The sequence below is a fragment of the Xiphophorus couchianus genome, chromosome 6 (genome assembly GCF_001444195.1).
Source record: "Xiphophorus couchianus chromosome 6, X_couchianus-1.0, whole genome shotgun sequence".
NCBI lineage: Eukaryota > Metazoa > Chordata > Actinopteri > Cyprinodontiformes > Poeciliidae > Xiphophorus > Xiphophorus couchianus.
In genome coordinates, this window is record NC_040233.1 from 19,014,499 (window position 1) to 19,039,432 (window position 24,934).

General features: G+C 36.7%; 1 protein-coding gene across 4 annotated transcripts; it reads right to left on the minus strand.

Moving 5' to 3' along the window:
* Window positions 1-314: 314 nt before the first annotated feature.
* On the minus strand, window positions 315-24,762 carry lpin2 (lipin 2). Of its 4 annotated transcripts, none has more exons than XM_028021067.1 (20): window positions 24,596-24,762; window positions 17,067-17,267; window positions 12,610-12,705; window positions 11,922-12,268; window positions 11,730-11,837; window positions 11,500-11,626; window positions 11,085-11,415; window positions 10,399-10,498; window positions 10,055-10,242; window positions 9,817-9,910; window positions 9,656-9,725; window positions 9,466-9,558; window positions 9,250-9,332; window positions 7,882-8,026; window positions 7,360-7,508; window positions 5,906-5,992; window positions 5,334-5,486; window positions 4,303-4,417; window positions 3,498-3,601; window positions 315-2,910 (listed from the first exon to the last, which is right to left on the minus strand). In XM_028021067.1, exons 2-20 carry the CDS (start codon window positions 17,256-17,258, stop codon window positions 2,766-2,768), a joined length of 2,727 nt encoding a protein of 908 aa, XP_027876868.1. In that variant the 5' UTR covers window positions 17,259-17,267; window positions 24,596-24,762; the 3' UTR covers window positions 315-2,765. The 4 variants fall into 4 exon arrangements, with proteins under 4 accessions (XP_027876868.1, XP_027876869.1, XP_027876867.1 ...); XM_028021068.1 differs by having other exon boundaries at window positions 24,581-24,762; XM_028021066.1 differs by lacking the exon at window positions 24,596-24,762 and adding an exon at window positions 19,441-19,678 and having other exon boundaries at window positions 11,922-12,265.
* Between the last annotated feature and the right edge of the window lie 172 nt (window positions 24,763-24,934).

The window sequence follows — 24,934 nt, forward strand, 5'->3', positions numbered from 1 at the left end:
TGAAAGTCTCCCCCCGTCACTCCTGAGATTTGGAAAATGTTCCAAAGGCAAGAACTTTCTAGACATCAATTCAGTTTCTGCTAAGCCCTAAAAGTCAGACTCTGGTTTTAATTAAAAACTGCTCTGCTTACTGTTTCTATTTGATGTTCAGTAAAATTTGTGAAATATTTAACAACCTAAGGGAGTTGAGCTAAAATATATTTTTAATGCATTTTATAAATGGCATCAAGTATCAGGCTAAAAGTCGAAGCAACTCCAGCAGCCTTTGGTTTTAAGTTTTATTGACTTGAAATGAAAAGCAATTCAGAGACAAATGGATTTAGTTAGATATTTAATACAAATAAGACCACAAGCCACATATTGCTAATTTCATCAGGCCTGTATTTTTCTTCTTCTCACCAGAGATTTGTTTCTTCAAACATACTTTAAACCACATCTCTATACAAATCAAACACAGCATACGTATAAGGTGTTTATATTTGTCAGAAACAATCAAAGAGCAAGCGTTACATCCAAACAAAACAAATTATGATATACATTTGTAAGAAATGACATGAACAAAAAAGGCATCGAGACAGAAAAATGTGATGATTAGCATATACACCGGATCCTTTTTCACAGCAGTGAATATGAGCATTTTATATTATATATCCTGGAATCATAGAGGATGAAGTGTGATTCTTTCACACAAGATGCTTTACTTTCATAGAAAGAATGAAATTCCTTTTGTTAATTCTAAGATAAACGTATCTAACTTCAAACTTTGTAGAGAAGAAGCTAAGGAATCAAAAAACACATCATATATCACAAAACATCAGAGCAACATTACTCGAGCTAAGAGAAACTAGATGTAGCTATAGCTTTTACGTTGTGCTTTTTTTCTTTTTTTTCATCCACGTAATCTGGTTCCATTTGTTCCAACTCCGTCAGTTCTCTAAAGCACATCCTATGTCATACTCGGGAGAAAGATATGATCCTGGTCATTAAATCATGTTCTTCGAAATCACACATAAAGCCAAGGAAGAGCTTCAAAAAGCTTCCCGGACAGAGTCAAGTATTTCCTGTTTATGTCCAAACTAGAACTAATGTCTCTTCCTCTGCTCATTGAAGAAACTCCATCGGTTCTCATATTATCTGTCATACAAATAAACATGCAAAACTACACACGCATAATGAAGCTACAGGGGGGATCGGAATGACAGCCTTATGTTAGTTTTATGATTTCATTCTCAGTTTTGACTGGCAAAACAAGAAAACCCTCCACCGTTAAACACTTCTTCAAATCATTATATTTGAGATAAAACTGATAGATGTTAAAGATAAAACTAGAACTCTTGATTTTGTAATAATGGCATACTTTAGGTTACTTCCTATGAAGCGCATGTTGGTTAGATGCAAGTGTTTAAGTCTGCAGCTTAGACAAAGTGCATTGGACAAGTCTCGGAAAAGCCACTGAGGGAGAATAAAGGAGTGCAGAACACTGCCACCCCACCAGCAGCACTCAGTGATTAGGTAAGCACACATACATGCATGTACACACACACACACACACACACACACACACACACACACCAACATCCTATAATCTTTCATAGAAGAAGCTTTCAAACGGAAATCCCTAATTTTTAAGCTGCTTTCGGATCAGCCCATCTTCGCTGTCGCAACTTGAGCGTCATCGCTTATATTTACATGTATTAATACTAGAGCTGTGGACTTTGAGGTTTGCTAGGAATCTTTATGTGCCTTACATGTCGAGAGCTTCACCATTAAATAAAATAAACAGCTTGCTGTGGGAGACATGACTGAAGAGAGATCGGACAAAGCTGAGCAGCTCTGGTTAAGCGCGTAAGAATTTGTGGCCAACCACACAAAATACCATTTTAAGCATTTTCTCATTGCACTGGAGATAAATTACTTTTTTCCTGACAGGCAATGGAATTACAACAGAAATCAATAACTTAATATATTAATTTTAAATAATGACTGTTAACAGAACACATCTGGTCTGTAAAGCTTGTACAACAGAACAAACATTTTACAACAACCGCTGGACAATATACCATGAAGCTGCTTCATTTTTGCCACAACTAAGTGTGGATCCATACATTCTTGGCATACTCTGAGTTTTTACCTCGATTACAAACAATATCAAACATAACTCACTGCGCATGTAGTTCATGACCTTTAGAAGAAGCCAACAGAAATGTGCGATGTAATTAAAGAGTGTCAGAAAAATTTTACTTCAAGCAGCATTGCTACAGTAGGCTCCTGCAAACTAATGAGTTCGAGCATCACGGTTGGGGAAATCTGACACCAACCAGCTATTACAATCATTGTTCACTTTTTTGTCAGGTCACACTACGCCTGCTTAGTGCCAAACTCCTCTCACACGGTATAATTAAGAAATGTGTAAAATGAAATGAAAAAAAGTAAACTGAGTGCCTTCTGAGTTACTAAAAGTATTTTGTTTGAAAAAAATATTTATTTTAGATTGCTATCCCTGCACAACTCAACTACAGGCCGGTCGTCGAGTAGAGCGACCTGGCATTAGTAAGCGATTAGTCCGTTTTCCAGTGTTGAAGTTTCAGCTGATGTTAATCTCCACTCGTTAAAATAAATACAGTTTTCAAGTTATGTTTTAGTTTAGTCTTAACCCTGTTTCTCTGGTAATCGTAGAGCTGTGTGTGCCTAAGTGCTATTGGATCCACTCCACATGTGTTTAAGTTTAGTCCCACATAGATGAATGGCTGGGTGAGTGTGCAGCGTTAGAGCGGTTCATCGAGGTTGATTTCTGGTAGCGGCTGTCTCCAATAACAGAAGGAGCTAAATTCAGGCATCACAAAGGCTTCGTTCTGCTCCTTACTCAGCAGAGGGAAAACGTGCTCCACCAGCTCACTAAGTCTGCCGTAGCTGTGGACGGAAAGAAGCGTGTTAGCAAATTTTAGTCAGACGTATTATATTTATAGAAAAGCAGCTTACAAGAAGTGATGTACAACATTTATTCAATAGTAAAGGACCCCCAACATGCATTTAGGTAATGACTGATTACTAGTATGTAGGTATAACAAGGTTTTGAAAAGTTATATTTTATTGTAAGAGATGTTTTTATTTGATGATTGAGAGTAGTGGTCGCTCTTAAACCAACTTAATTTGAATCCAGGTGGTTCTGTTTGGTTAACCTGTGAGCAAATGGAAAACTGAACTTTTGTTACTTTAAATAGGACCAGAAGCAGCAGAATTGCTCTTTAGTTTTCAGCTTGGCCAGAGTTCACAGTAGTTTTTTTAAAGACAAAGACTAGCTAAATGTCGACAAAATAAGTGTCCACAGAAGCATCATTAGACAGACTGGAGAATAATTGAGACAATTACAAGCATGATGTTACTTAAGGATGCGAGTTTAGAGCTTTGATGTTGAATGTGAGGAAGTGAAGAAAAGTCCCTGTGAGACAGTGATTTGCAGTATCAATCAGATCATTCTTTTTTTTAAATTTACTCACGATGACTTGTTGCCCTTGGTCTGCTCCTGGATCAGCTCCCCTTTGGGGTTAACTGTGAAGATCCGACACAGCGGGACGCCAACCTCTTTATAGGCAAAAACATCCTGAATGGAGACAATGATAAGGGGCTTACTGTATATGCTGAAAATTAGAATTGAAACGAATCCAAATGAAGTGTTAAATGTCTTGGGTGTGCATGTTCTGTGGACGGAAATACACATAAGGGTCTCTTCACCCTCTTAAAAAATAGGGTGAAATTATAACCTCAATAAAGAACATCTATAAAAGCCACACGAGAGAAACGTCGATAACCTCACATAAACATCCACACTGATATGTCACTAACATTAATCACACATTTCCTGTTTTTGTTCCTCTAAGAGCATTCGATGGAAATATTTCAGCTGTTAGAATAGATCAGCTTTTGTGTTTGTTTATTTAATTTAGTTTTTTCCTGTGCTGAGTAACAAAGTTTCTATGGTTGCTTCATGGGGTGTATGTGTTTATACAGCTGAAGACAGAAGAGGATGATACTCTGCCCATGCTTCCCTCCCTTCCACATGAGGTCACACAGACTCAAACTTACCAAGTGACCTCAACTCTGGTTCAGCCCTGTACTGATTCCACTTGTTTGTGTCTGCTAACTGATAGCCAAAGAGTCATGTTGACATTGCAATACACCCTTGAGTGCAACAGCTTGTAATATAAAAAAAAGAAAAGGAAAAAATAAAAAAACAAGTTCATGTAGAAAAACAAGCACTTCAATATCTGGCAGCCTGAGCTTTTCTAACACGCATTTACTCACATTAGCTCGATTCCCAAAGGCAGCGTAGAAAGGCTGCTTATTATTCTGAAACAGGTTCTTGATGTCTGTAAGGCATTCGATCTTGAAGATCTCTGGTTTTTTCTCGATGACCTCCCTGAAAAAAAAAATGGTTTTATGAGTCCTCTGTTTGCTACCATATTAAATCAGAAGGTTTTACGTCAAACATACTTTTTAATAATCCATTCTATTAAATTTATCATTTCAATAGACAAGAAAACCCAACCCAAAGATACCAAGACCCCTTAAGAAGTAAAATACTTTGATGAACAAGGTTTTTACAGAAAAATGTTTGAAGCAAATAAAATAAGACACTCAATTTGAAAAGGCAACATTTGAAAATGACTGACGTCCACCGGATACCAGGCTATAGTACATTGCCATAACAACTACAATGTATAGTCTTCAAGGTTGTAAAACATTCCCATGGCTCTGACGCACAACTCAAAATACACCTAAGTAGTGTTAAATTAAAATATAAACACTGATCTACTACATACTTTTGCAGCATTACTTTTTCAGATCATATCTGATGATAAACCAGTACAGATCGTTGTATATTAAAAACGGAAGACATGCAAGGACAAAATGATGTACCAAAGCCAACAAACCACTGACAGTGAAGTCCACACAAATCTAGCAACTCTGACAGAAGGTGAAAGGCTACACTGGTTCAACAGTCAACAAGATATCATGGGTAAAAGCAAAAATGCTGCAAGCTATCCAATGCTAAATGATTTGTTTAAACCCCCGATACATCTTGTTGACCAGAAAATATGATTTTTTCTGTCTGAATCTATTGGCAAATAGAATTAAATTGTCATTTATACCCCGACTACAAAATATCAGCTACGATTCTTAACATACATTAGCTCAAGTCTTAAATAAACATAGATATGTATCTATTTACCTAAGAAATAATCTAAGTTTAAAGAGAGAAACGCAAGGTTTGGTATTATGGACATGAGAACTTTCTAGATGAAAGTGTTGGTCATAATCACACTTTATTGTACCTGTGGAATGCAGAGAAGAGACTGCTAGGAGACAGCATGAGCGGTCCTCGTGGCAGGATGATGCCTCCATCATTGACCCACTGCAGGTAGCCTCTCGTCATGTCGGCCATGCCAATAGCCCGAGCTGAGCAGTACAAGAATTTGTAGCCATTCCTGCAAATGAGAGAATGAGACTCAAAGTCTGCACAAACCACCACCACCACCACCATCATCATCATCATCATAACCCATAAGTTCTATATAAAAGTTCCAAGATTTTTATTGTTACTTAAGTGCAGATTTATAGACTCTGTCCTAGTCACCAAGGTTTCTCCTGTGTGGCGGTAATTTTTCTTATCTTTACTAAAGCAGCAAATATAAGACTACAAATTTAATTACTGTCTTTTAGCAAGAATTAAGTTGTGATTATAATTGAGCACACTGAGTCATCCACTTCACAGCATCCCACGCAAACACTGAGAAGAAATATCAACTCCTCAGAAAGCCAACTGGGAATCAAAGACGGGCACTCCTAACCACTGACCAAACATTCATTCTGTCCCTGTAATTAATCCCGGTTGTTGTGCACTTACTCGGCCACAGAGTGGTACAGCTTGGCAATGCCCTGGTGGGTCCAGTCTTTCCCCAACTGTGGGAGAATCTGTCCAAAAACATCTGATCTAAAAAACAAACAAACATTATTGACATTATGTTGAAAACGCCCCCAAGTTGGAGGCAGGCCACTCAAAAAGCAAAATGGAAGAAATGTAAAGTCACACCTTAAATATACAAAGAGAAAAATATATAGGATTCTTAGTACAGACTGTTCAGAGAAGGTTAAATAAGCCACACCCCACTACATTAACATTTCATCATGAATATGAAACTTTATGGGATTTCCTTTGCTAATGAGAATTACTGGCCCCATAGGGAAGAAACAGAGTCACCCTTAGCTTATGGCTGTGTGCACTGACAGAACGAGATGTAAATGGGCTCATTATAGATCCTGTACTTTTCAACCTGTTCTTGAAAGAGCACCACGTCACATGCTGGCTTTGGGGTTTGCAGAGATAATAAGCTCCAGTCGATCTGGACTTGTTTGATGTCAAACGTCAGAGAACAGGCATGAAATAAGCTGCAGTCAGTTTTGGTTCAAAAGAGGAGCCATCGGTGAGATAATTTACTAAAACAGAAATAACATTCTGGATAGTTTTAAGAGACAGTAGAGATTTATAATGTACAATATTGTTGTAGTCTTGATCAACATATTTGATGTGTAGAATTTTAGTGATGGCACTCATCAAAATGTAATGTTTGTTCAATTGTTGACTGTATGGCATTTTCTTTACAATTTTATTATGTAAAGCACCGTGAACCGCCTTGCTGCTGAAATGTGATATACAAATAAACTTGATTGCTGGGTTGAAATGGGGCTCGCAGCACAAAAATTAGATTCTGCTCATGTGGAGATGTTTCCCCATCAGCCTTGTGGTAAAATATCAACAAGATGAACAAGTGACAATATATGTGAACGATGCAGCAAACCTTCCACATGAGTTACAAATATTTATTTATAGCGTTATTGTCTGCCCTGCAGTCTAATCTGATCATCTAAACTGAAAGCCATTATTGTCACTGATATAACTAGAAGTTATATCAGTGACAATAAAGAGTGCTGAGCTACAGATAAAGAAAAAAAACAAAAACGTTTCCACTTCTGCATAATGAATGTTTACGGAGCAAGATCCAAGACTGACAATCTGAGCCTTCACTGATTTTAAAATAGATCACCATTTTGCAGCAAAAGTCAAAGAGGCTCCAGCATGGCAAAAGAATGAATCGCAGTTTCTAAAAATATGCAGTGTGGTAAGCCAGTACATCTGCATGTATTTATACAAAAGAAACCCAATAAAGTGTTCCAAAATTAATCCCCCCCAACTCCCCATATGTGCTGCACTAAATGAAAAAAAATTAAAAATACAAGACAGACATAGTTTTGGACTTTTATTTCCTACTGAGACTTTAAATTTTCTTTTGAGACACCTACTTGGTAATGGTACCATCAATGTCAGAGATGATGACTTTGTCATCCCAGTTCCACAGGTAGATGGTCCCCTCACAACGGCATGTGCCTTGGTACTGAGTGGTAATGCTAAATGTCACGTCATTTGGTCCCTCCTTTAGTTTCAAACTAGCCTAGGGAAAAAACAACAGAATGAAAAATGTGAGGCCATCTGGAGGAAAAATCTATTTCATTCACAAGAAAAAAAACGAAACATTGCAGACCATTGCAAACCCAGCAGGCAATGGTCTGCTGAACAAACTGTTTAGTCATAATGCAAAAATCTGCACAGGTCTTTAGAGCCCCCTACTGGCACCAAGCGTGACAATATATAGCCAGCAGGGGGAGCTCTAAAACACAGAATAGAGGCTTAGACAGTGGAAAGGTCAGTTACTTGCACCATCGAAGCACTACAACGTTTCCTAAAATGAAATTGTGGGGAAAAAAAAGAAAAACTATAATGAGACAATAGAACTATTCTATTTTAGAAAGCAACAAAGCACTTACTATCTGATCTGAGGAAAGACGTAGTGACTTCCTGTAAGTGTGGGGGGTGGGATGATGTCCATCTGCTGGCTGCAGCCTCTCTTGGCAGGACGCAGCACTGACCTCCTTGGATTCCTCATCACTTGATGTGTCTCCTGCTTTTGGCCTACAGGACAAAACAGTTATGTTTATTATTTACCCCATGAAATACTAGTGAAAAAATAAAGTGATAAAACATATAGTAGACATTAAATGAAGTCACTTTATAGTTACAAGTTGCAGGTAACTATAAAGTGACTTTATTGTTAGTTTAAAGTAAAAATAAAGTCACTTTCAGCAAAATATCATAGATGGATGAACTTATTTCAGTAAGTCAATTCAAAAAGTGAATTATTAAAAGATGAGATTATTAATCTTGATTTTGAATTATTGCTGATAATCCTAAATTTCGTTTGTATAAAAACAGAATATTTAATAAGACCAATAAAAAACATAGATGCAAACTGTTGAGGAAGACGACTAATTTGAGTCGCCCAGCAGACTGCCCAGCATAAAAAGGTCAATGATGAAGCTTGATGTTCAGTATCGTATTCAAGAATGTTAATGTAAAATTAAATGTGAAAAAAAATTTATTCCCTCTGTATTTCATCTTACAATGTTGCAAACTACATTAATTCTCAATGTTGATATTTAAATTGGACTTTTTCTCATTTTTTTCATGAAATTCTTAACACACAGTACAACAGTATTCCTCCAAAGTGCTGTGTGTGCAGTGAGTCCGTTCAATATGTATGTGCATCTGTAAATTAGTGTGTCAAGTCACTCAAAAGCAACAAAGCATAAAAGAGGTCTGGATACTCTTTAAGTTTTGCTATTAACTGCAGTAGCAGAGTGATGCAGGAGAAGAAGCAGAGATCTGTTGGCAGGGATCATGATGAGCCAGAAAGAAAAAAAACTACAGCGAACCACCCCTCCCCCCAAGCTGTTAAACGCACTCTGAAGTTAGACAGGTGTTCTATCAATGACATTTTTGACCTACATTTGACTGATAAGCTACCTCCATGTGTTGATGTGCTAATTTAATGCTAAACCCAAAATTAATAAATACATAAAGATAATTAGATCACTTATTCAAAGACGAAATCCATAAATTATCCCAAAGAAAGACTCCTTTAATGGCAACTCTAGCATAAAACTGTGTGTATAAAATATCCGATATAACATGAGTTTCAGTTTTTGAATTGAATAACTGAAATGACTCTTTAAAAATCTAATTTAATGAGATGAACCTGAATTGACAAACATCTTTATTCCAATTCCATACCAAGTCAAGATTTAGTTTGCTGTTCAATATTTCAACATTTTTAAACATGAATGTATAGTACATACAGTAAAGACAATTTCTCATGAGAAATAGAGGGTTCTCCTTCCTCTAACTGAGACTCCTCCTTGGTTTCAAGCTTTGTTTCAGACTAAAGAAAAAAAAGAAAAGAGAAGGAATTAGGAGCAATTAATGTAGCTTATAATCTAGGTTTGGCCAAACATATTGTTAAAAAAATGTGGGCAAAGTGTTTTCTTGCATTACCTATGAGATTATATACCTACCTGTTTGACTGAACTATCTGCTCTTTTTCGCCAGAACCACCAGCGACCTGATTTCTTTGGCATTTTTTCCTTCATCCAAGCCTCCTCTGTAGCCTGTAAACAAGAACAAAAAATACTTACTACCGAGTTAATCATTCTTTGAGTTTGGTAAATAATTAAGATGCAAAATAAATTTAATTTAAAAAATTACCTTTGGTAAATTCTTCTGAAATGCCTGTAGACTTAGAATCAAGGGTGCAGCTAGTGTCCAGTTATAATACCTAATAAACAAACAAAAACTAATTCAGACACATGAACTCCTACAAAACAAAGCTTTCAAATTAGATAGAATAAAACAAAAAGCTTACAAACCTATTTCCTATCTTTACAACCAAGTTAGGGTTGTCTATGATTGCTGGATTTTCAGCAAATTCATGATATGTGATGATATGTTCCACAAATTTTTCTGCAAACACAGATAGGATTCAAGATTAATTACAAACATGTATCTAAACTGGTAATAAAAAAAATCTGTTTGTGTATAAAAGATTCTATGACAACATAATATGAATGTCTTATCTGAAAACAGCAGGCAAACTTTATTGCTGACCTTTGGATATTTCAGCATTTTCTGTGAGACCTCCGCATAGAGAAAGAGTGACATCAGGGAGGTCACTGGCCGAGTCAGAAAGACATTCTGTCCCGCTGTCAGCAGCTGCACTACCCACGGACTGTGGAGACTGGGAACCAGAATGCATCTCTGAGTCGATCCAGTGCTTTGCTGTTGCCTCAGATTCACTGATGGAAGAAAGAATGAAGAGACCAGAAAGGCAGACAAAAAGTAAGGATGTTCAAAGCTGTAGGTTGAAATTGATATTATTTCAAGTTTTAAAATACAGCACCTGTTTAATAAATAAGAAGTGAATGTATTAAGTGTTTCTTGCGTGAACAAACCTCTTGGGAAAATATCTTGCAGCCACGTCAGGTTCAAGGACATTTAGGTCATCTAGGTAAATGTCCTCTGGACCCTGATGCTGACTCCTCTTTGGGACTCCTGCACATAAAACATAAAATCACTTGCTACTTTACAGTGACTTAGGAAAGTATTAACAGCCCTTATACCTTCTTACAATTTGCCAAATTACAACCATAAGCAATGTATTTTTTGAGTTGTTGTGTAATTAAACCAACAAAAGTAGTGGATAGCTGTGCCTTTCTATTCAGCTACCCTTAGGCAATGCTTTGCTGAACCTGTTACAATTGCAGCTGCATGTTTTGAATTTTATTTGATTTCTGCCTCTGGATCTCTATGGGTTGGCGACACAAGTGAGTCAGTGGCAAAGATGAACAATGTGAAGTCTACAGACCAGCTGAATTTATAATGAGGTTGAGAAGACAGGGACTGTTTACTAATTAGGAGTCATTTTTTAAATTTTATTTATCAGCAGGAATCATTTTTCTTCTACTGCATAGTTATGCACTGCTTTCCTTTGGGTCGATTATAACCAGTTATATTAAAATACACAGACATTTGTAGTTGTAATGTGACAACATGTCAAAGTTCAAGGGCTTTGTGAGACTCTGCTTATATTTTTTTTTTTTTATTCACTGCAAACCAGAATGTGTGACACCCGGTGTACCTTTCTTCTTGGAGGGTGAATCGGTATGTTGGCTGTTTGAAGGGGTGGAGGTGGTCACGTTGGATGGAAGGACATCAGGAGGTTCTGTTGGAGTTAAAGGACTCACAGACATTACGGTGCTGATGCTTGATAGACTATCAGGTGTTACAGTGGTGACAGGGGTACGTGGCTCAGGCTTGACTATGGTACACACTGAGGGCCCTCCATCTTCCTTTTCAGTCTCTGTTTCATTCGCCATAGCCTCTGAGCTGAGGATGACGCGGAAGTGGGTGCTTTCTGATGGGGTGATGGTCACTGTCTTTAGTGGTTCAGGTTTTTCTTTCCTTGTGACCTAAACATTAAAACGGCAGATGTCACTTCAGAAAACATGGCAACTTGGCATCTGCTGTGACTTTTACAGGAAAGAAGTGCTTACCCTGGTTGTTTCTGGAAACTCCCCCCAGGTCCACTGCATATGGGACTCAGCCCTCAGCAAACTCTCTGAAGACTTCATCACCAGTTCAGAGTCACTCTTTGGGGAAAAGGCCTGAGACAAGCTGTGACTGAAAGACAGGAAGTGAAAAACAAACAATGAGCAAAACATGAACTTTTTATGCATCTATGCTAAACACATACTCGAGATGCAAAGCTTAGCTTTACACATACCTATCACCTGATGGCCATTCACCGTCAGACAGGGGGTAACCTTCCAGATTATGTCTGACTGTAGGCAGTTTGGGGTCAATGTCACGGATTGTTGAAGTTGAAGGTGACCTACATCCAGAATGCAAAATATATATAAATATACAGTATATGTTGTTAAAAGCCTTTCCCAGCAGTCCTTGAATCCAAAACTACCTCGATACATGTGGTGCAGATTCTTCATCAGAGCTGAGATCCATCTCAAAAATCTCTTCGTTTTGTCCAGTGCCTGACACAGCAGTGGTTGTAGCAGCGACAGAATTACCAGAAGACACCGGTGGGGTCAGCTCTTCTCTGCGAGGGTCTCCTTTGTGCTTCTTTCTTCGTCTTTTTTTCTTTTTTGTGGCAGTGGCACTGGGAGCAGGGGGCTCAGGTGGGTCTTCTGGGTCGAGAGGATCATCATCATTTAGATCTTTAGGTGCCCGGTTCTCTACCTCCGAGATCCAGAACAGGTGACTCTCAGTGGGTATTGGGGATGTGGCCAAGTGGGCAGGAATAATCTGCTGAAGAGGAAATATGTCAATATATGCCTGAAAGCTTAAGCAACAACAAAACAATAGATGTAGAGATGTAAGTACCAATGCAACGCAAGTAGCTGTCACAATAGGAGAAACATTTGCAACTGTCAAATGTGTCAACTGAACAAAGTGGGTGGATTTCTCAATACAGACCTTGCTGTTTTTTTTACAAACACATCCGAAAGTGGTTTGTTGAAAAGGGGATTATAAACTGCTTAACTTCTTCTCAAATGCATTATTTGGAACTTGATCTAACATTTTTCTTTCAGTCATAAACAGTTTAACTTTATTTCCAAATTAATGATGTGTGTCTTTATTATGCTTACATTTTCCTCTTCGGCTTCCTGGACAAAAAAAGCCTCTCCGTTGTCACCGAGTTTCATATGCAGGTCTACAGGATCACCATTTACTTCAATATCAATCTGAAAACATTAAAGAAAATTCAGGCTGATATTTGTAACAACATGAAACAACATGAAAACTAAGAAAGTAATCAGTTATATTGGCAGAGGGTTTTATAAGAAGATTTTGGCAAACAGCGGTTTAAGATGGCCAGTTTGAGGCCATTTGAAAGAATTTCCCTTTTAGTCTAAAACTCAAAAGTTGAGCTCAGTGAACACACCAAGCTGAGCGCAAAAATATATTTAAAGGCAAGATGTTTTCTCTGCTGCATGCCAAGACTTGTCTGTGGTTCAGTCAGGGGGCAAGAGATTGAGTGACAGACGTTAACAGGAAGTTTTAACATTGTGCAGGTAAGTTGCTCCATTTTGTTCTTTCAAGCTTTCTACCTGAAGGTCAGACTGGTCCAAAAGCTAGCTAGCTATATAGCTATATAGATATACAGTATATCTATAGATATATGTAGGTATCTAGATATGTAGATATCTAGATAGATAGATATTTAGATAGATATCTAGATAGATAAGATATATTTAAAGAATATACTTTTTGTTTATGTTTGAATATGAATGTAAATAGTTTGGAGTGCTATTTTACATGAGGAGCAGTTCAATATGTATGCAATCAGAGACATTACAGTGCTTCAGAGATGTGTTTATGCCTGAAGGCAACAAAAAGAAGGGATGTAAAATGGGAGACGATTAAAAAAAAGCAGTTAGCTGCCAACAGAACAAGTTGTAAAAATGTTTTTTCTCTGCTGTATTTTTCCAAAGGTATTCTTTCTCAACTTCTCACATGGGGACAGATTCATGTTTAGTTAGACTGGGCCAAGCACAGTCTACATTTTTTTTCTGCCAAGAAAGCAATGGTTTAATCAGCTATGCAATCTAAAAATCAGAGATGGCACTTAAAGTAAAAAAATACATAAACTATTTAGGTAAGCTCATGTTTCACCTGAGGGATTATAAATCCTAATAAGCATTCAAGTACCCAGGGCTTTTATTCTGTGGAGAGGCCAATAAAACAAGGCTTTTTGAGTTTGCTGGGGAAACCCCAGTGGAATGAAGCCAATTCTGTAATTTAACACCACAATGAAAAAAAAGTAGTAACATCTGTAAAATACTACCGAACAGGCTGGCTATGGCACACAAGTGCTCTGCAACATAACACCATATCATCAATATTGGGTTGAAAACCACAGCCACAAGAACGTTCTTTGTCCACCCTTTAATAGATTGCTGCTTGGATTTTTCCATGTGTTGTACTAAACTTTCCAGCAGATGCTGGATTCTTTACAGGTTTGAGATGAAATTTCACCTGGTGAAGGAAACTATAGCAACTAATCTGAGTGTGGCTTTGAATTTCTGGCTCTAATTAATAATGAGACAGAATAAATGAGGCTTCTCCTTATCCACTTACAGTCAGTGAGAGGTTAGATTCACTTCAAGTGGTTATATTCATTCCAACAGCTCATTGCCAATATCATCCTTGAGCTACTTTTCAGTACCTTCTGATGTCATTGATTAGTTTATTACATGAACTTGCATTAGTTTCACTAAATTAATTTACTTTCATATTGCAAAGCAGAATTTAGAGGAAGATAGTAGCTGCCATGGTAAAATTGTGTTCAATAAATATTATTTTCAAATGGAAGGAATACTTTGTGGTTGCCATCCAGAGTGACTAATTAACTAATGTTGAAAAATGTCTGCATATAAGAGACAAATATATTTCATGAAATAACTTCCCAAAAGGCTATAAATACACAAAGCAGCAGTCCTCACTTATTTGAAAACTGTGCTTAATAACAGGTATAAATGTTCGTTACACAACAGCCCTTCTGTGAGCCACTGAGGACCTTTTCTTCCCTCCCCCATGCATTCAAGTTGTAGAGCAGTTGCCATAGAAACAACTCATTCATTCCTTTCCAAGCCCATCAGCATTCTAGCTAAGTCGGTAGACAGACTCAGGTTAAAACAAATTTTTCTTGTATACCAAGTTAAAAGGATTTTTCAGAGACTCTCTAAACAAGCGCTCCACTCAAATTATATATTATAAGTATAGGCACAAATATAAAAATATTTCATTCATTCATTTGAGTAAACCAATGTAAATTTTCACTAACCACATTAATACATCCACTTTCTAAAAAAAAAAATGAGAAGTGCAATTTCATGGTCATGACAAATTAGTTTTTATCTGTATGCTTTTTCTAAGATTTGGTTAATTTCTCTGCTCAGATTAAAAAGACAATGTACTAATGGCAAGTGAACTGAAGTTATGCTGCGCTTTCCAAGTTATACAAACAGCTCACACATTCTTACAACTTGCAATTAAACATACCAGTAGTGGAAACTGAAATCGAACGCACAACTCTCCTATTGCACGATAAGACCTCTTCTTGTTAACAGCAATACTGACATATTTTGAGCCTTTGTAATTAGCATTCTCTTAGAGATCATTTTCTCATTGTCAAAAAGATTGAAGAGCTGACATTTTAATCCATCTTTAGCAACTTGTTTTAGATATCTGCACATCACAAGACATAAGGGAGTTTTGGAGATCCTGAATGGTTATCCCTTTGTCTCTGCATGTATAGGACAGTGTTTAAAAAAAATATGGAAAAAGAAAACTCACAATTCATTTTTAAATTGTATTTTAACTTTAAATGCCAGTCCTGATTTTAATGTGTCGAACATAAAAAAAGATGGGCATGCTACAACAGACTGATGTAAATCTCTCTCCTGATAACTGAAGCATCACTACCAAACTGGACGTATCCTTCTGCCCCTTCTCAGCAATTAGGCTAATGAAAAATGTGCTACAAAAATAGTTTTTACCCTAGTGAGAAGCAAGCACTCAAAATAACCTAACTGTTCCAAAGCCAATATTAACTGAGCTATCTTGGAAAAAAAGAAATGGTCTCAACTATTTTTGGGAAAAAAGAAGCATCTTTGTTCTGCAAGCGCAAAAGATTCCACTGGCGGAGTCGCATGTTGTGATCTCTATGTATAAAACTTTGTTTGTTTAATGGAAAGCCAGAGCCATTCTTGTGGATGATAAAAAATTAAAAAACAAGTATGCATCTTTAAGGCTGCACCCAGTAATCTATTTTTGTTTTAATGAATGAGTTGCATCATAACAGTTGATAAGGAACGCAAATTTATGGACAAAATAATGATATACATCTTTTTTTAAATTATCTGTATGACGTGTTTTACACATGAACTCATGTGTTTTACATAATGAGTTCATAAAAAAATATTTCACATCAGAATTATTAAATGTAGCTGTTCACAGGCAGGGAAGTGGTCCACAAAACAATTCCTAGAGGGTCACCTTCCTCAGATTCTGTTGTGGCCATGCTTCAACACACACGTTTCCAATGGTTGTTTTACTTCCCTGGTGTCATGTGCCACAGAGGCCTAACAATAACTCATCCATTCAAGTAAGGTGTGGTTACATACAAAAACATTTGAAGGACAAACTGTTAGACGGTGGTCTTCCAGGGCTGGAGTTGGACACAACAAGTGCAGCACTAGTTGTATGCAATCAGTTGTAGAACTTAGTTGCATTAGTGTTATTCTAATCAAATTCTTTGCATCACATTAAAGTATGTTTTCATTGCTCTTTTTACGACTGGAAAAAAGATTTTAGCACATCAAGGGAGCAAAGTACAATGTTATGTAATTCACAGTAATGTTGATAAGCTCACATATACCACCTGAATATCCTTAATGACACACGTACTATTATCACAAAGAAGAAAAGCATAATATTGAGGAAAACCAAACTACTGAAAACCAACAACTGACTTTTTTTAAACTGTTATGCCTGCAGATTACTTATCCATTGCCAATTGACTCATGACTGACGCAGGTAGGATGAAAAAAAACTATCAAGGACAGATAAGTGAATCGTTTTATCTTTCAGTGATGGCTCAAATTAATTCCTTCGTGTACACTGCTAGCAAAAAGCTTTAACTTTTATGTAGACCAAAAGCTGCTTGCTTGTAGAAGCAACCAGATAACAGCAGTTGTACCATGGGGCGGATCCAGAAATATGCTTTTGGTTTCTTTTATACATTGCTGTTTTTAACTGTGTAACAGTTAGTTATAGAATTTGATTTTGATACATCTATGTTGAAAGTTAATCAAAAATGTCCATGTGCTAGGCATAACAGTTTAAAAAGAGAAAAAGTGTATTAAAAAAAAATCTTGGTGCCAAGACTTCCACCTTGGCACCAAGATGGAATTCAGTTGTAAATAAAATAAAGGCAATTATTTAATACAACTTGAAATGCTTTTTTCCACAAGAACTTTAAAACCATCAATCTACATAAAAGTATAAAGGAAAAAACTTGAGGACGAAAAGTTAAACTTACTACTTTTTCTTTAGAGCGCAGGACACCCAGTTTGCCGAAGCGCACGTGGAACGGGGAACATTGGTAGGTCCCATCTCTCTGGCGGACAACAACAACATCAATACAGCCCGACAGCGTGGCCTGATTGATGCCTTTATACAGTTCTTTGACTGTTACAAGAACTTGACCAGCCAATTGTCCCACGTAGTTCATGGTGTCCGTCTTCAAGGGAAAAAAAGAGAGAAAAAAAACAATTTTTACTTACATTTAAAAGACCTTATAAATACACAAAACAATACAGTTCAACTGCTTATGAAGTAACTTTGTCCTTTTTTTTTTAAACTTTTCCTTTCAGATTTTAGTGTTCTCTCTGCTTGCTTTCGCTACAGTTGTTTGTCTGAACCTAAAGACTGACAAAGAGCATTGTTTTCCTATCTTTGGCTACTGTCCAACATGAGCAACAACAGAGCGAGCAGCAAATGGATGGACCAAAACAATGAGATAACCCCAAACAGAGGTCCCCACTGCTCTGCAAAAATGGAAGCAGCTGACATTCTGCTTACAGTCACAGCTCCCAGCGAACTGCATTACTCATGTTCTACTGCCTTATTAAATTTGTAAATATGGTTGAGAATTAGTATTAAAATGATTTTCAAAACATTAATCCTTACAGATATATTTGTTTAAGCAGGAAGTTATTTTTGCAGTTTGCTGAAATTACTAAAGCAAAGAAAATGGCATACAGGCCAAGATTGAATTTGATAAAAGTTATTGGTGCACAGCAACAGAGTTATGTGTAACCACTAACTTCACAAATAAACGTGATTTCAGTTTTCTGGGTCAGGGTCTAATTTGGTGAAGCCAGTAAATAAATTCCCATGTTGACTTCATCATGTTTATATAACCTGATTTTTCCCAATACCACAGTAACCTTTGTTCGCAATCTCACCATGAGAGGACTAACAGAGGATTTAAGTGGGAGCAAATGAGGCAAGTTTTCAAGGGCAGAATAAATAAATATGAACATTTGGTGAGATATTAACCTCATTAGAGCAAGCTGCTAATGTATGCACCTAAATGTCACCAAAATAAAGAAAAGAAAACCATTCAACACCAACATGTTTCAGTAATGGAGGCAATTTTCCATGAGACTAAATGAAAAAACAAATGTGTACACATAGATCAATGTTAATTTCATGTTCTTGGCTCTGTTTCCAAACAAGTTTCTTTTACAACCTATAAATTTTGATATTGAAAAAGATAAAAACATACACAGATAATTTCCTTGGTGTTGAACTTGCTGATATTTTCCAATAAAGTTGGCATGTTAAGAGCTTAAAACAACTTGAGCCAACATACAAACTAATCTTCTACATTATTAAATACAAGTGAGAAGAGGTCAATGCTAGCAACATGTTTTCTGCTGACCACAAAAGTTGCTTTCCAATCACTCATCATGTGAACACAATTGAATAAGAGATGTACTGATAGTTACAGGCTTTTACTGACCACTACTGATGTCCATTTTTCTAACTGCTAAAACTGGAACTTTAAAGTTATATAAAATTACACATTAATTTGTCTAAGGCTTGTTTTAAAATCAAAACTTAAAAGCAAAAACATACTGACAGTAAAATAAAAAGAACAAGTTTCTGCTAGAAGCAGTACCTTTGAATAAAAAATTTTATATTTCCATTCATGTATCAAAGTACATATTCAACTTTATCAGATTTTTACTGAATTCAAAATTATATTTATCAAACAACAGTAAATGTGTTATATAGTTTATTCCACTTACAGGCAAATAGAAACTAAACAAGTACAAACAAATTGATGCATTCTTTTCAATCAACAGTTCAATAAATTGCTAAACATTTTTTGTGAATGTAACTACAGTTCAAACCATTTTCAGGTTGGGTAAGATGCGCATTAAAACAAGGTCAAATCAAAAAGTGAAGAGCTTGTCTGGGAGACAGTAAAAAAATCATCTCGCTGGCAAGGAGAGTAAAAAAACTCATTTAGAAACTAAAAGTGAAAGACAACGGTCACAAGAAAGCCGTAAAATTACAAATTCAAAGGCCGGCTCTTCTGAATGACAACAAGAAAAAGTCTAAAGAATGCATTACAAAAACTGCACCATATTAATATAGAGAATGAGAAGAAAAGAATCAGTCTTCAACATAAGCAGACATGAGAAGGTCTCACGTCAAACATGATTGAACTGTTTCAAACCATTGCCCTGTTCTATGAACTAAGCAAAAACACAGTTGACTAGCAGACCCACAAATTTTAAAATCCCAGTCCCATTTTCACAAAATTGAGTTCTTAAAAAACATTAGGGTCTCCAGTCTTTTACCATAAGCTGTGACCAATTACAAAACCCTTTCAGACTCACCAGGGACCAAGATGACCTCAGAGAGGACGACTCATCAGCTTCACTATAGTCTGTGTTGTCCTCTGTGTTGCTCCCCAGGAGCTCCCAGCTTGCCAGGGATCTCTGCCTCTTCATCTCAATAAGTGGAGGGGAGGCCGTACATGACAGACCTTAGGATACTCTCCTGGGACCAATACCTTTTGCCTTTGGATTCCGGCGATAGTTTAATGCTGCCATGCTGAATCCAATATTCAATAGGAACCACCTACTCACCTTTGAATGACTGCCCCCGAGGTAAATACAAATACGTTATCTGGAACTTGTGGCAATTGTGCAAGACAGTCGTAAACGCTGCCATCCTTCTGGGATTTTCTCTTGAGAACGTGTACTTGTACTCATCCAGTCAGCTGCCAGGGTACAGCGATGTAAGCCAATGGGATGGGATCTTTACAGTGGCAGTGTACGGCTGATAAGGTGAAGCTATTTCCTCTGAACGAATACGCAATGTTTTCTTCTGATAAGAGTAAAAGCTCAGGGGGGAAAAAATACCAAGCCGCTGTCGTCTGCACCATTTTTCTGTCACATGTACATTACAATCTTCACTGTGTGTTCTTGTGCAAAACTTATCAAAAGCGAGGTGGAGGTGAACGACACCAAGTTGCTAAGGTCAGCCTATAGTTGAGCCAGTGTGCTGGACTTCAACATGTTTTCTGCTGCTCATTATCAATAAGACGTTTCACCAAATGAACAGGCGATTGCAAAACAAACTGCAAACACCGAAAGCATGAGAACATTAGAAATGATTGAATGTTTATATTCAACAGTCTAATGACAGATTTGTGGGACTAACAGATGAAATGGAGTCCAACTAATAATGACAAAAACATGTTTTTCTCATCAAGGAGCTCTCCCTGATCTGGCCTCGCGGATCACTCTGGCTAGTCTGGGTCCCCACTGACTGCCCAGGATGAAAATAATGCAAGAGGCTGCTCCAGAAAGGGCCTCAACCCTGCCGTCTCATCTGCTCAGCCTTTTGTAAACAAACCAAAAAGAAGCACTTGGGCTTATAGAGCTGAGGACTTATTTCCTTGCTGTGCTAAAACTCATTTTGAAAGTAAAAACAGCAATGAAGTATAAATTAATAAATGATAATATTTTTTTCAAATATGTGTAATGATACACACAATGCCTAGGGACATACCAGGATCTCACAATATTAAAATGGGATAATTTTCTCATCCAGAGGAAGTGTCTCACACAGCATGTTTCATTTGTTGTCAACGTTACTTCGTCATGGCTAAATTAGCATTTAAGAACCCTCATGGGTATACAGTAGATAATAAATAAATGGTGAGTCAAAAACAATAAAAGAACAGTATGTAAGCACTGAACAGAACATTTGAAGACACTGAGTAAAAATTGTAAGTGAAAAGGTTTTCCTTTGTTTTTGAAGGATTTTGAACTAGATCAGCTGCACACCGTTATCTAAAGCATTTACACTGATCGAACCAAAACTGAAAACTCTATAAGAGTTGTGTTAAAATAGTTTGTGATCTACAAAACGACTACTCTACCTACAACAAAATAATAATCCATCAACTTTTTTTTCTCCTGTAGACATGTAGATAATGTAAACATCAGATTCCCAGCTTCAGCAGTTGGCCGTTTTGCTGTTATCAAAATAACTTGCACTGCTTAAAATTAAATATTGAGCTCAAAGTCTTTTTTAGTGTAAAATAATTTGATCAAGCCTGAATAATTCCATACTGATATGAGATTTATTAACATTCAGTAAGTACATTTTGGAGTCAATCTTTTGTCTGGGTGACATCAACATGTTTTCTTTGTAGTATTCAACACTAGGCATGTTACAATAAGCAGTAAATCAATTAATCACATGATATATTAAAACAAGCTTAATGATATCCATTTGCATTATTTATAGTTTTTCTCTCTCTATTTCTAAACTGGATGACAAAAGTTTTCAGCCTGGTTTATTGTTCTCATCTAGCCATTTTGTAAGGGACAATTTTGTTTACAAATATTTTATAATTCATTTTATTTTTTGTTTTGGGTCTTTTTTGTTTGTTTCCTTTGGATATTCAAAATGTCTTCTAGTACCAGTGTTAAATGTTCATTAAGATTTTAAGTTTATTGCTCTTTGACAATGTGTTTTTTCTGTATTATGTCATTAGCATTATATTACTTGGAAATAGTCAAAAAAAACATTGTTTATCTCAATAACTTCTGGGACCATTTATCGACCAGCAAATTTTTTATTGTGACAGGCCTATCGAACACAGGGTAGATTTTAGCTAAAAATTACCTTTGATTTGTGAAACATTTTAAAAACATGTTGAAGTCTGATCTTATATCCAGAACAAAACAGCATCGAAAGTCAAAGTCCTGTGAGCTGAATGTATTTCACTTCTAATGATAAAAAAACACTATAATATTATAGCACATGAAAGGTAGCAAATAACCAAGCTACATACTGTAAGTTAGTAAAAATGAACATAGAAACCTTTAACTCATAATCCCAATGTGACTAAGCCAAATAATTCACTGACTAGGTTCATGTTACACTACATCAAGCATAAACACAAAACTGAATTACCTCTTCCAACTCATTATGTGGGTATAATTAAACTAAGACAAACAGGCAGAGCCCTCTTCAATTTTTCCACATTCCGCAGTGCTAATAATCCCTAATATTCCTCTAAAGTATAATTTCCTTGCTTATTTTCCACAGTGCTCCAAAAATTCCTAGCTGCTGGGAATAAGTCATTTACAAAACAAAGAGCATAAATGTTAAGTCTGACATTTTCAAATCATACTTCTTTTATAACAGAAAGTAAAGGGTTTTTTTAAGGATACCAGTCCTTGCTCTTTAAATAGTAAAGACAGTAACATGTGTTGATCACTAAAAAGGACGCCAATTAGTAGGATTTAGTTCAATTTAAAAACCAGGGTTTCCTCAGGAAATGACATACGCAGTATTTGTATATAACTTCAAATTTAACTTGGCTCCTGCAGCCCACACCCTTTTCAGGAAGTTTAAAGAGTGACACAGTCAACAATATCAGGAGAAGCTGCCCTGTTATTAGCTTTAGAAAGCATAAATTTATGCTACTCAGGTTGAAAGGCTTGCCAACTAAAACGAATCATTCATTTACTACTGGTGTGCCAGCCTGAAAGGTTTGTTAAAGTAACAAAGTTTTGATCAATCTAGAAGGAACAACAGTTTCCAAATTTCCGGGCTCATCGGGGATATGTGATTATATACAAAAACAATAGGCATACGCTAAATTCACTAATCACCTTTTGTTGAAAAATCTGTTGTTTTTTTCCTTATTTAAAAGATATTAACCATGAACCAGTATGAGAATCTTACTGAATGATAAAAATGAAATGCACAATCTAATTGCTTTTATTGGAACGAGTGAAAGATTTATTTCTACTTTAAACAATACACCATATTGATTAGAGTCATAAAGCCTGCATCATTATAATTCTAGAAATTATTTTCTTAAATAAATGATCTGAACCAGTTATGCACTTTTAAGTGATAGTGACTTCAAAACTGTTATACTAGAGTTTCATTAACCCATTCACACACAAAATGCTCACAAATTCATACACCAGTACAAAGACAGACAACTTAGAGGTTATCGTAGTAGTGTTCTATTTCATATTATGCCGAAACATGCCTTCTGCCATTTTGGTCTTTCTAGAATAAAACTGGGAGTGTAACACACTAATATCAGGCCTGATTTATTAACACTGTCCACTTGCCTGTGTGCCAAAAATGGTGTCTACTGTCCATTCAAAGGTTAGATTCCATCAGAAAGCAGGTAAAGAAGTTGAGGGTTCAGATTATGAGCAGAAAGAAAATAAAGAAGAAATGCCACTTTTTAGGAAATAGAGCACTCATGAGATCTGGTGCTTTCTTCATTTTGACAATTCATCTCTGATTAACCACAAGAACATAAAGTGAGAAAACACTTCACTCTTACAGTTCTTTCAGCCAGCTGATGAACAGAGCACAGCAACATGTGAAGGAAGGGCAGTGCTGGGTTTTCTCCATATACCATAAAACAAACAAAACTTCAGTCACCCCCTCACTTTGTCTGCCAACATTAAAAGGTCTGTGGGAACAATTAATGGCTACTGGTTTGGATCAAATTAATTTGAATTCCATAAATGACTCATCACACTTACTTTAATGAACTATGCTTATTATCAATAAATTATATTTTGCCTCTAGATAAAAAAGCTGAGCAAATGGGTAGTTAATTTGCTTAAATACACAACTAAACATGTCTGGCTCAAAATTAAGTGACTTTGGCTTCAATGCTTAAATGGCACTATATGTCAGGATCTGATATATACTGGTGTTGTTATTAAATTTGAAGTGTTTTAGTATTAAAGTTGCTGCATAACAGTTTGAGTTACAAGGTGCTTGTGTTTTCAGTGTCCCCCCAGATAGGTGTTTTGTTCGGCGGTGTCAGCACGCTACAACTCCTGCAACCTATTTTAAATCGCAAATTAACACAGGTCAGCTGATCTCAACACCGTGTACTTTGCCATCTTCGCACTTATACACATACATCTGAAAATTATAATAGAAATCATAATATTATAAATCACAGCTTCGACAAAAAAAAAAAAGAAAAACGCGATACATTACACACGCTGGAATAAAACAGGCGGAAATACAAAGAGAAAACGAAAACAAAAAATAGCATCCGCTTTGACCCACATTGCTTCTCGGTTTTACACATTAACTTCATGAAAACGTGAATGAAAAACAGTGGAAAGCTGGAGAGATGGAAATGAATGGAGTCGAGGCTCTGCTAAGCTCAGCTAGCTCCATAGTTATCGCCTGGTTGGAGCTTACGTTATCGTTAATGTCAAACGGACAGGCGTTAGGTAATGACAGCAACTCAATCGGCAGATGGTTCCGATGAACACTCGGTAGGTACATTCATTAGTTTGATAAATAAATGACAAACCCAGTAATTTTGGCTCGCAGTCAAACTGCTTCCATATAGCTAAAGGGCAGGTTAGCCAGCTTACCATGCTAGCTACCATTAGCCATGGTAGAATAAAGAAATATACGTTAACATGCATCTCAACAACATTAGTCCAAATCATTCACCTAATACGTTCTTACTTCTCGGTTCCTTGAGCCTGACTGCTGCCTACTCAGGAAAGTTGTAATGTCTTCAGTGAATCTCCATAATTTTCTTCGTGAAACTCCTCTGAAGCCTCTTGACGTGTCCCTGTTTGGACCACCGTGACCGACTGGTTTGTGTGTAAGTGTGTGTGTGTGTGTGTGTGTTGAGGTGAATAGACACTGAGTCGGCGCAGCTGGTGGGACGGTCGACAACTCACAGCTGACTAATTATTCCAGTAGTCAAAAATACATTTCAAGAGCAGCGAATTTTAACACAAGGTTTATAGAATTATATTGAACTTTGTTCTTATGTTATCAAGCACAAAACAATTTAAA